Raw genomic sequence first — 13,379 nt, forward strand, 5'->3', positions numbered from 1 at the left:
CTCAGGGCAGAACCTATGTTCAGTTTGATATCTATAGGAATGAGTACCATTTTTTTAAAGCACTTTATTACCATTCTTATTTTTAAGTCAACTACATACGTATAATACAAGACCCCCGATTAAGTGTCCCTTACAATGAGTTTTGACAAATTTATATACCCGTAACCATCACCACAATCCAAATAAAAACATTCTCATCACATCCAAAGTTTACTGTCCAGGCAGTCCTTATTTGTGGCCACAGGTGCCCACCAATCTGCTTTTTGTCTCTATAGATGAGAGTTTACTTTTTTAGAGGTTTGAACAAATGGAATTGTACAGTATGCATTCTTTTGTGTCTGACATCTTTTGCTCAGTGTGACATTTTTAATTCAGTGTTGTTTCGTGTATCAATCGTTGATTTCTTTTGGTTAATATTTTGTTAGTGCTATTCTAACAGGTGTCTACAACTTTGTTGAATGAATGCATATTTAGCACAGTAATACTCCTCCCTCCACAATTTTGCTGCATTTCTTTTTCTATCATGAGGATGCTAAAATCTCTTCTAGATTGTGTATACATGTTGCTAGACTTAAGTTGTGTATACATTATGTAATGGAATGATTTAATAGTAAAAGATATTCAAGATTTAGAGCTAAATGACCTTTGTATGAATCCTTTTTTTTGCCACCCTATACCTCATAAGGCAAGTTAATTAACTTTTTTTAAGCTTAGTTTCCTCTTTTCTAAGATGAAGGTAATTACAGTTGATATATTAAAGAAATTACATGTAAACATTCTATGTAAAACAAATGTATTAGGCCTTTTGTAAAAATAGTAATGTAATTTAATGGTGATTTTTGGACAGAGGTGTTTAGTGTCTGCTTTTTATCTACTAACAAAATTGTGTCTACCCATAGAGTTGCAGTTTTAGATTTTTTATTAGTATTCATTAATGGTTTGAAGAAACACATGTTTATGCTTACTAGAAGTTTTATCTAGTGAAATCGATTACTTTTAGGTCTTGATTAGTTTACTTTTAGGTCACAAAATTGTAGGTTTGCTAATTAAAATGATAAAGATAATTCATAACTTTTTTTTCACAGGTTGAAAGGCTTAGTGAAATAAAAAGATGGGAAAAATAGCGGTAATTCCAGCTCTTCATTATTGGCAAATAATTATTTCAAAGAGTAAAATACTAATGGGGAGAAAGGAACCAGGAAATTAACATATATTTGAGTCAGGCTTTGTAGTAGTTTTTTTACATACCATTTGTTCATTCAGCAAATTTTAATTTAATACCTACTAGGTATCTAGGACATGCCTCACTGTTGGTGGGCTTTTGAAATTAATGCGTTTTTCTTTTTAATCCCCCACTTACGCTATTGCTGGGTATTTAAGTACTATATAAATGTGTATTTGTTGAATGCATTCAACTTATTATTTGGCTTTGGAGCAGAAGTGACTTAATGTGTTTTTTAGCATATTAAATCTTTTTGTGACCAGAAAATAGTTTCTAATTTACCTAAATAATTAAAAGGTTATTAAAGTTTGTATTTTGACTGTAAATGTTGATATGGTTTAAGTGACTTCTGATTATGCTTATATCAAAAGATTTGACCTTTGGGAAGAAAAAATTAAAATGTTGGGGGTACAGTAGTGGGCTTTGTGCTTGTGTTTGGTATATATAGCAAATTTAGAAGAAGGATGGTTGCCTGACGAACTCAGTTGGAAAGCATGTGACTTTGATCTTGGGGTTGTGAGTTCGAGTCCTAAGTTGGGTGTAGAGATTACATAAATAAATAAAAACTTAAAAAAAAATTTAGAACGGGGGTACTGAATTTTGAAGGGTATCTTTTGGTAGTTTCTTTCACTACAAAATTTTACTGTTTGCCAGTATGTTAACATTTTTTCTTAAATTTTATGGTTTAAGTTTAGTTGATTTACTGTCCTATTGATAACTGGCTAAATCAAACATGCTTTTGTAAGCACATATTCATTAGGAAAAGCTATTAGATGAAACAGTTACCAGAAGAAAGGTGGCTCAGTCTGAAAATGTGTAATGTAGAAGATAAGATAGAATTTAGTAGGAAAAAATACAATGGGGATTAAATTGTAAGTGATAATGTGGGATAGATAATAAATTGTGCTTTTGAAGATATAAAATATATTAAAATAAGATTCTTAAAAACTAGCACTCAGTTTTTAGGCATTCAGATAGACTGGAAACATTCTCATTTGGACTTGTTTTTAATCCTGTGTGCCTTAGAATCCAAAGGGTCATTGAAAATAGGGATACATTTGTTATTTCAGTATTTCAGAAATGCAAACCTAATGAAAAATTTTAATTTACTTTGAGACTGAACAGGCTAATTAAAGGTACTGTTTTTGGCTTTTCATAAAAGACCTATCAATTTATGGTAACCACAACCATCTTCTGGAGATTAGAATCCTTTGTTGGTAGTTACACGGGTTTAATAAAGATAGAAAACCCATAATATCTAATAAAATCATAAATAGGAGAAAAATAGTTTTGAGTCCTTGTTGAACATTTGAGCCCTTTATATAAATAAATATATAATGGAAATTATCATCTCATCCTTCCACTGATATATCAGTTGTAATCTCAGAAAGGTCATGTCTGATTACTTTTATCTGGTACTATACCTTTGCCATTCTTCACTGTAGTAGCATATTACTCTCTGTCTGGCTTAGCATTTATCACTATCACTATCAGAAATCATTTGTGTTTATTATTTGTTAGGTAGATGAAAATCCATGAGGGCAGGTACTCTGCCTGCCTTATTTTTTACTTAGTATCTTGCCTGTGTATCCACCTAGAATAGTGTTACATTCCCACCTGCAAGGTATGAGGGATCTAGTTTTTCCACTTCTCTCCAACAGTTGTTACTGTGTTTTTGTGAATACAGCTGTTATACTGAGTTTGATCTTGTGATTTTAATTTGGATTTCCCTAATGACTAGTGGAAATGTTTCTCATTATAAAAAAAAATCCGATTGGGATTTTGATTGGCATTGTAATAATTGATCAATAATTTTGGGAAAAGTTGACATTTTAAATTATATTGGGTTTTCCAAACCTTAGACCTGGTATATATATCTCCCCATTTATTTAGTTCTTTGATTGTACTTGTCAATGAATTTGTTTTTAGTATACAGATCCTGGAGATATTTTGTAAGATACATAGATACAACTATGTATCTTATTTATACTTAAATATCACATTTTGGAAAAATTATTTGGAGCTATACTAACTGTTATTAGCATATGGAAATGGATTTTTTTTTTCACATGTTGATCTTTTTTGTGACCTTGCAAAGCTTACATAGTAGGAACTTTTTTTGTAGATTTTTCTGTATGTTACTCAGGCAATCCATATCATCTTCAAGTAGGGAAGATTTGTTTGTCTTTACAATCTATGCCTTTTGTTTCTCTTTTCTTGCATTATCACACTACCTAGGTCATCCTTCCCTGATTTGCAGTCTTAAAACATGAAAGAATTCAGTCTTTCACCATTAAGTATAATGACAGATATATAAGTTTGTCAAATTAAGGAAATTCTATTTTATTCCTGGTTCACAGGAAGTTTTCACGATGAATGAATGTTGAATTTTGCCAAATAATTTTTCCATGTTAGTTAATACGGTAACTTGTCTTTTTTGCCTGTTAATATGGTGGATTGTATTGATTGACACTCCTGATTAGAGCAGTTTTCTTATCATTCACATACCACGTATTAACTCACGTGTCTAAGATGTCAAATTCAGTGGTTCTTAGTTTATTCACAAAGTCTTACAACCATTACCACAATTTATTTTAGAACATTTTTTTCACCCCAGAAAGAAATCTTACACACTTTAGTAGGCCCTCTCTATTTCCTTCCAACCCGCACCCTAACCCACCCTTAAGCAACCATAGATCTACTTTCTGTCTCTATACATTTGCCTGTCCTGAACATTTTATGTAAATGGAATACTCATGACTGGCATCTTTCACTTGGCATAATGTTTTCAAAGATTGTACAAATGGAAGCATTTATCTGTATTTTATTCCTTTTATTGCTGAAGAATATTCCATTGTGTGGATATACCACATTTTATTTATGTATTTATCAGTTGATGGACATTTGTTTTGTCTGTACACTTTGGTTATTTTGAATATGCTGCTGAGAACATTTCTGTAGAAGTGTTCGTGTGGTATTTACATTTCCCTTGCTTACATACATAGTGGAATTGTTTGGTCACGTAGTAATATTATTAAACCTCTTGAATTGCCCACTGTTGTCCAGAGTAGCCCTACTATTTTACATCTCACAAGCAGAATATGAGAGTTTTAATTTCTCCAGATCCTGGCCAACTTTGTTACTGTTTTATCTTTTTTATTATGTATTATTTTTATTATAGCCATGCTACTGTGTATAATCTCTTTGTGGTTTTCATTTATATTATCCTGATGATTAGTGACATTAATATTTTTTTAAAAGATTTTATTTATTTATTTGACTGAGATCACAAGTAGGCAGAGAGAGAGGGGAAGCAGGCTCCCCGCTGAGCAGAGAGCCTGATGAGTGTCTCGATCCCAGAACCCCAGAATCTGAGCTGAAGGCAGAGGCTTTAACCCACTGAGCCACCCAGGTGCCCCGATATTAATATTTTTGAGTGTACATATTTAGTCACTTGTATATCTTCTTTGGAGAACTATCTAGTCAGATCCAGATCCTGTATCTATTTTTAGTTCATCTTTTTATTAATGAGTTGTAAGAGTTCTTGTATATTCAGATTGTATATACAGATTCCTAACTGGATATGCCTTTTTTTCCCCTTTAATTTTGTTTGAGAGAGAGCGAGAGAGCACGAGCTGGGAGGGAAAGGGCAGTCAGAGAGAAGCAGACTCGCCACTGAACAGGGAGTCCAGTGTGGGGCTTGATAAGACTCTGGGGATCATGACCAGAGCTGAAGGTAGACGCTTAACTGACTAGCCACCCAGCGGACCCTGGATATTTAATTTTTAAATTTTTATAGTTTTGATAACATTCAGCTTACTATTTTGTCTTTGCTGTTGTGTGGAAGAGGGCACTGCCTAACCTAAGGTCCTGAAGATACACTCCTTTGTTTTTTAAGTTTTTTTTTTTTCTCTTTTCCCCTAGACCCTCGATTCTGTTTTGTTGATCTGTATGTTTATTGTTATGCCAGTATGTCTTGATTACAATGTGAAATTTTCAAACCGGTAAGTGTGACTTCTCCAACTTTGCTGTTCTTTTTTTTTTTTTAAAGATTTTTTTTTTTTTTAATTTATTTGACAGAGAGAGAGAGAGAGATCACAAGTAGGCAGAGAGGCAGGCAGAGAGAGAGAGGGGAGGAAGCAGGCTCCCTGCTGAGCAGAGAGCCCGATGCGGGGCTCGATCCCAGGACCTGGGATCATGACCTGAGCTGAAGGCAGAGGCCTTAACCCACTGAGCCACCCAGGTGCCCCTTTGCTGTTCTTTATTAAGATAATTTTTATTAGTCTGAGTCCCTTCCATTTCAGTGTGAATTTTAGGATTAATTTGTCTATTCAGAGAAGCCAGGTGGAACTTTGGTAGTGTTTGTGTTGAATCAGTACATCAGTTTGGGGAGTACTGCCTGCCTTTAGATCTGTGAACACAGAGTGTCTTCCCATTTATATAGTTCATCTTCTAATTTCTTTTAGGAGTGTTTTGTAGTTTTCAGAATATTAATTTTGTAGTTTTTTGGTTAAACTTGTAACTAAGTATTCCTTTCTCTTTGATGCTTCAAAAATGGAATTCTTTTCACTCTCTCTCTCTCTTTTTTTTTTTTTTTTAAAGTAAGCTCCAGGCCCAACATGGGTCTTGAATTAAGACCCCAAGATCAAGAGTAGCATGCTCCACTGAACTAGCCAGGTGCCCTGAGTTGTTTTCTTAATTTCACTTTTTGATTGCCTATTGTTAGTATATAGAAATGCAATTGTTTTTTTGCACATTTGTACCCTGCAACTTTGCTGAACTCTTTTTTTTTTTAATCTTTTTTTAAGATTTTATTTATTTGACAGAGAGATCACAAGTAGGCAGAGAGGCAGGCAGAGAGAGTGGAGGAAGCAAGCTCCCTGCTGAGTAGAGAGCCTGACTCTGGGCTCGATCCCAGGATCCCGGGATCACGACCCAAGCCGAAGGCAGAGGCTTCAACCCACCAAGCCACACAGGCGCCTCTTTGCTGAACTCTCTTATTAAACTATTATAAAATTGTTACTAGAATTTAAACTATTATTAAACTTGCATAAAATTTAAGTTTTTTAAGTAACTTTTTTAGCATTTTTTGTGTACAAGATCATAACATCTGGAAACAGTGATAGTTTTACTTCTTTCTGATCTGTGTGCTTTTTATTTTATTATCTTGCCCAATTATTCCAGCTAGAACATTCAGTAAGTACAATGTTGAATAGAAGTAGTAGCAAGAGTAGACAGACTTATTGTAGTTTTTTCCTAGATACCCTTTATCAGTTTGAGGAAGTTCCTTTCTATTTTTAGTTTGTTGATGTTACTATCATGAAAGACTGTTGGATTTTTTCAAATAATTTTTCTGCATATTAAGATGATCATATGATTTTTGTCTTCTAATAACTTAGTATATTTCATCATTTGATGCTTGGATGTTGACAAGTCTTGAATTCCTAGGATAAATCCTCCTTGGTCATGGTGTATAATTCCTTTTATGTATTGGCTGGGTTTGATTTTCTAGTATTCTGTTAGTGCATTTTTTTGGTGTATCTTTTTCATAAGAGGTATTAATGTGTAGTTTTCATTTCCTGTGATGTTTTGGTGTTACCAGGAGAAATAGTAGTCTGGTAAGATGAATTGTGAAGTCTTCCAGGTGTTTTTATTTTATGCTTTGGAAGATTTTGTGAAACATTGTTAATTTTTCTTGGAATGTTTGGCATAGAATTTACCAATGAAGCCACCTGGGCCTGGGGTTTTCTTTGTGGGAAGATTTATTTTATTTTTATTACTTTTTTTTCTGTGGGAAGTTTTTTGTTTTGTTTTGTTTTTTAAAGATTTTATTTATTTATTTATTTGACAGACAGAGATCACAAGTAGGCAGAGAGGCAGGCAGAGAGAGAGGAAGGGAAGCAGGCTCCCTGCTGAGCAGAGAGCCCGATGCGGGACTCGATCCCAGGACCCTGAGATCATGACCTGAGCCGAAGGCAGCGGCTTGACCCACTGAGCCACCCAGGCGCCCTCTGTGGGAAGTTTTTAAACTACTAATTCAGTCTCTTCACTTCTTATAGGCTTATTCGGATTGTCTGTTTTTTGAGACAGTTTTGGTTGTTTGTGACTTTCTGGGAATATGTCCATTTCATTTAGTTATTTAATTTGTCAGCACACAGTTCATACTATTCCTTTATGATCCTTTTTCTGTAAGGGTTCTATTACTCTGCCTTTTTCGTTCCTGATTTTGGTACTTTGAATTATTTTCTTGGTCATTTTAGCTCAGAGTTTGTCAATTTTTATTTTATCTTTTTATCTTTTTAGAAAATCAGCTTTGGTTCTTTCGATTTTTCTCTTTTGTCTTTCCTGTGTTTCACTTATTTCTCAACCCATCTGTATTATTTTCTTTCTTTTGTTTGCTTTTGGTTTAGTTTATTTTCTAAAAACTTGTTAAAGTTGGGGTGCCTGGGTGGCTCAGTTTGTTAAGCCTTTCCCTTCAGTTCAGGTCATGATCTTAGAGGCCCGGGAATGAGCCCTGAGTCAGGCTCCCTGCCCAGTGGGGAGGGGAGCCTGCTTGTCCCTCACCTTCCTGCTTAGGCGCTCTTTCTCTCATTCTCACTCTCGTGTTCTCTGTCTCTCTCAAATAAATAAAATCTTTAAAAAAAATTGTTACAGTAGGTTTAAGTTACTGATTTAACCTCTCTCTCTCTCTCTCTCTTTTTTTTTAAAAAAAGATTTTTTTAAAGATTTTATTTATTTATTTGACTGACAGAGATCACAAGTAGGCAAAGAGGCAGGCAGAGAGAGAGAGGGGAGGAAGCAGGCTCCCTGCTAAGCAGAGAGCCCGATGTGGGGCTCGATCCCAGAACCCTGGGATCATGACCTGAGCCAAAGGCAGAGGCTTTAACCCGTGGAGCCACCCAGGCATCCCTGATTTAATCTCTCTTTAAGTGTAGAGGTTTTACAGCACAACTATAAATTTCCCTTTATTGCTTTCACCACACTCCATACATTTTGGTATCTCTTTTTTTGGTTTTGTTTTCGTTCCTCCAAAAATATTTTCTAGTCCTTTGTGATTCTATACCCACTGTTTATTTAGAAGTATTGTTTAATTTCCCCATGTTTGTAAATTTCCCCAGTTTTGTTTTGTTGTTATTTCTCATGTTGTTACATTTTGGTTGGAGAACCTTTTGTATGCATAATTTCATTCTTTTTGAATCTTTTGAGGTTTGTTTTATATCTGGCATATGGTTATCCTTGAGACTGTTCCATTAGTACTTGAGAAGAACACATCTTTTGCTGTTTTAAGGTGTTCTGGATATATTTGTTAGATCTAGTTTTTATATTAGTATTCAGGTCTCTTATTGGCTTGTTGATCTTGCTTCATCTATTATTGGAAATGGGGTATTAAAGTCTCCCACTGACTGTTGTTGAATTGACTACTTTTCTTTTGTTCTTTCAGTTTTTACTTCATTTGGGGTTTCTGTTAGAGTCTAATGTTTATAATTATATTTTCTTGATGATTGACCCATTTATGATAGGAAAGTATTTTTTTTAATCTACAAAAATATTCTTATGTCTATTTTATATATTAGTTGAGCTACTCCAGAATTCATGTGATTGCTGTTTCATAATAGATTTTTCTAAAGAAAAGTCTATTGAATGACCCAGTATTAAAAGCCTGTATTTACTGAGCACATTTTACTGTGGGTAGCGCATTATGCTAAGCTTTATATGTGTTTTTTACTCTCCCCTTCTACAGATTTAGGAACTGGGACCTGAAAAAGATGAATAATCTCCCAGAATTTTCCCAGCTAGTCAGTGGAAAAGCCCACATTCAGTCCAGAAGGTTTATCAGATTCTGTAGGGTCTTCTAGGGTTCCTAAGAAGGTTACTGACTGCTGCTTTAGTTTGAAAAAGAAAAGAATAGGTTGATAGATCACATTATTTTTCCACTTGTCCTCCATTTCACACCTTTTGCCTTGTGATTGCGGTTCCTACCATGAGAGGTAGAATTTATTTTTTGGCTCCATTGATGTTTGGATATGTGATTTGCTTTGGCCAAAGGAATGTTAGTGGATTACAAGCTAGCATAGGCCTTATTTTATTTTTACATTTAAAATAAGTTTCAGGGTACCTGGGTGGCTCAATTGGTTAAGCGTCCAACTCTTGATTTTGGTTCTGGTCATGATCTCAGGGTTGTGAGATTGAGCCCTGTATCAGGCTCCATGCTCAACATCAAGTCTGCTTGAGATTCTTTCTCTCCCTTTCCGCCTTACCTGACCCTGTGCGTGTGTGTTTGTGTGTGCTCTCTCTCTTTCTCCCTCTTTCTCTTTTTCCCTCTCTATCTCTCTATCTCAAAAAAAAAAAAAATTCTTTTATTTAAACCAAAAACAAAAAACAGTTCACCCTCAGACTGAGCTTTGACTTTCAATGCATTGGTGGAGGTGGGCTTTTTCTTTGTGCTCTTGCTTCTCCCCACCAGAAGACCATCACGAAACCACTGATGTGAAAATGAGAGAAAATGGAGTAGCCCTAGTTCAGCCCAGCAGCTTGATGCCAGCCTAGCTGAGGTTAGTTTAACAACCCACAAGTGTCAAAATAAAGAACTAATACTTCTGTTGTCTCTGAGTTTTGGGCAATAGCTGATGAATACAGTTAAAGTAACTTTAGAGTTCTAAAATGTAATAATAGTAATATTTCTTTTCACTCAATACTAGGAAAGGGTTTCTTTTAGCTGCATAAGAGTAAGAATTTGTTGATAGTAACTATGTTGTCCTAGATTGGTTAATTGGGGAACTCTAGAACATTTTTTCCATGATAGCTTAATGAAGAGTCATTTTTGTGGACTCATTTCTTGCAGATGTGTAAGAGATTGAACTAGAAGTCTTTTTAAAATCCTTTAAAACTCTGCAGATTTTGTTGGCCTACAATGATAGAAAAGGAGTTTAAAAATTTTTGAAGACACAAATAAGTAACTTTTATTTTTCTTATACATTATTCAGTGCTCATGAAGTTAAATGTACTCTTAATCCCTTTTATCTGTTTCATTCCTCTACCGTATTTAAGAGTCTGGGGTTTTTTGTTTCTTTTTTTCTTTGTTCATTGGTTTTGTTTCTTGAATTCTACAAATGAAATCATACGGTATTTGTCTTTCTGTGACTGACTTATTTCACTTAGCATTACACCCTCTAGATCCATCCATGTTGTTGCAAATGGCAAGATGTTCTTTTTTTTTTTTTTTTTTTTAAATATTTTATTTATTTATTTGACAGAGAGAAATCACAAGTAGGCAGAGAGGCAGGTAGAGAGAGAGGAGGAAGCAGGCTCCCTGCCAAGCAGAAAGCCCGATGCGGGGCTTGAACCCAGGACCTGGGATCATGACCTGAGCCGAAGGCAGTGGCTTAACCCACTGAGCCACCCAGGCGCCCCAAGATGTTCTTTTTTTATAGCTGAGTAGTATTCCATTGTGTATGTATGTCTTTGGAAAAAGTGATCATTCAGGTTCTCTGCCCATTTTTTCATCAAATTATTTGTGGGATTTTTTGGTGTTGTATAAGTTTCTTACATGTTTTAGATATTAACCCCCTTATCAGATATATTATTTGCAAATATCTTCTCCCATTTGGTGGGAGAAGATGTTTTGTTGATGATTTCCTTTGCTCTCTGAAAGCTTTTTATTTTGATATAGTCCCAGTAGTATAATTCTATTTTTACTTTACTTGCCTGAGGAGAATTATCTAGAAAAATGTTTTTAATCACAAGGAAAGAGAAAAGAAAGGAACAGAGAAGAGCTACAGAATAATTGTAAAACAAGTAACAACATGGCAATAAGTAGTTAACTATCAGTAATTACTTTAAATGTAAAAGGACTAAATGTTTCAATAAAAAACATTGGATGACTGAATGGATAAAAAAGCAAGACCTGTCCATATACTGCCTATAGGATGCTCAGTTCAGACATAAAGGAACATGCAGATTGAAAGGAAAGGGATGGAAAATCATTTACTATGCAAATGGAAGTGAAAGGAAAGCTGGGTGGCAATATTTGTATCAGACAAAATAGACTTTAAAACAAAGGTTGTATCAAGAGACAGAAAAGGATATTACAAAATGATAAAAGGAACAGTCAAACAGGAGGATATACCAGTTGTAAAGATCTGTGTACCTAACATGGCAACACCTAAATACATAAAGCAAGTATTAAGAGACATAAAGGAAGACATTGATAGTAATATAATAATAATTCTAGGGGACTTTAACACCCTAGTTACATCAGTGGATAGATATTCCAGAAAGTCAACAAAAAAAACAATGGCTTTGAATGACACCTTAGACCAGATGGATTCAGCAGATATATTCAGTGCATTCCATCCAAAACAGTGGAATATACATTCTTTTCAAGTACACAGGGAACATTCTCCAGAATAGATCACGTTAGGCCACAAAACACATCTCAGTGAGTTAAATAAGATTGAAATCATAACATGCATCCTTAACAACCACGATGGTAGGAAACGAGAAATCAATCACACAACAAAGTCTGGAAAGAATGCAGATACATGGGGGCCAGTTAACGTGTTACTGAAGAATGAATGAGTAGACCAAAAAATCAAAAAGGAGATCAAAAAATAAATGGAGACAAATGAAAATGAAAACAAAATGGCCCAAAATCTTTGGGATGCAGCAAAAGCTACTAAGCAAAGATTATAGTAATACAGGCCTACCTGAAGAAATAAGAAAAATCTCAAATAAACCACTTAATCTTACCCTTAAGGGAGCTGTAAATAGAACAAGCCTAAAGCCAGCAGAAGGAAGGAAATTGTGAAGATTGGAGCAGAAATAAGTGAAATAGAGATGAGGATGTCCACTCTCACCACTTTTATTCAACATAGTACTGAAACTCCTAGCCACAGCAGTCAGACAAGGAAAAGGGATAAAAGGCATCTAAATTGGTAAGAAAGGTAAAACCTTAATCTGCAGATGACATGATGTTATAAATGGAAAACCTTAAAAACTCCACCAGAAAACTGCTAGGACTGATATATGATTTCAGTGAAGTTGCAGGACACAAAATTAGTATACAGAAATCTGTTGAAATTCTGTATACTAATAATGAAGTAGCAAAAAGAAATTATGAAAATAATCTCATTTACAGTTATACCAAAAATAATGAAGTATCTATGAATAGACTTAACCAAAGATGTGAATGACTTGTGTTCTGAAAACTATAAAAACCATTGGTGAAAGAAATTGAAGATGACACAAATGGAAAGATATTTCATGCTCATGGATTAGATAAACTGATATTGTTAAAATGTCTGTACAACTCAAAGCAATGTATAGATTTAATGCAATCTCTAAAAGTGCTAACATTTTTCACAGAACTGGAACAAATAATTCTAAAATTTGTATGGAACCACAAAAGATCCACATAGCTAAAGCAATCTTGAGAAAGAAGAACAAAGCTGGAAGTATCATAATCCCAGATTTCAAGACATACTACAAATATGTAGTAATCAAAACAGTATGGTGTTGGCACAAAATAGACACCTAGATGAATGGAACAGAATAGAAAGCCCAAAAATAGACCCAGACTTATGTGAACAAGTGATGTACAACAAAAGAGGCAAGAATGTGCAATGGGGAAAAGGCAGTTTCTTCAGCAGATGTGTTAGGGAAACTGGACAGCTGTGTGCAAAAGAAAGAAACGGAACTTTCTTACACCATATACAAAAATAAACCCAATGTATTAAAGGTCTTAATATGAGATCTAAAATGACAAAAGTCCTGGAAGAACATATGCAGCCATTTATTTGGTATTGGCTGTAGAAGTATTTCATGATATATTTTTCCCTCACTTTTACTTTCAGTTTATTTGCATTTTTAATTTTTAATTTAATTTTTAAAAATTTATTTATTAGAGTGCACACACACGCAGGTGAGTAGGGGGAGGAGCAGAGGGGAAGAAGACTCCCCGCTTAGTAGGGAGTCCCGACATGGGGCTTAATCTCTCCATGGGGCGATCACTACTTGAGCCAAAACCAAGAGTCAGATACTTAACTGAGTCACCCGGGTGACCATGAATGTAAAGTGTGTCTCTTATAGACAACATGTAATTTATTGGTTCTGATTTGTTACAGTCTGACACTGCCTTTTGTTGGATTGTTTATTTAAT

The 13,379-nt window shown here is 34.7% G+C and overlaps 1 protein-coding gene across 1 annotated transcript in view; it reads left to right on the forward strand.

Moving 5' to 3' along the window:
* The window catches only part of CNOT2 (CCR4-NOT transcription complex subunit 2), a 121,382-nt gene that overhangs the window by 17,186 nt on the left and 90,817 nt on the right, over window positions 1-13,379 (forward strand). Inside the window, 1 exon segment of the mRNA XM_047743357.1 lies at window positions 5,147-5,226. Within this exon segment, the coding sequence (XP_047599313.1) occupies window positions 5,174-5,226 (53 nt within the window). The 5' untranslated portion in view covers window positions 5,147-5,173.

The sequence above is a fragment of the Lutra lutra genome, chromosome 8, assembly GCF_902655055.1.
Source record: "Lutra lutra chromosome 8, mLutLut1.2, whole genome shotgun sequence".
NCBI lineage: Eukaryota > Metazoa > Chordata > Mammalia > Carnivora > Mustelidae > Lutra > Lutra lutra.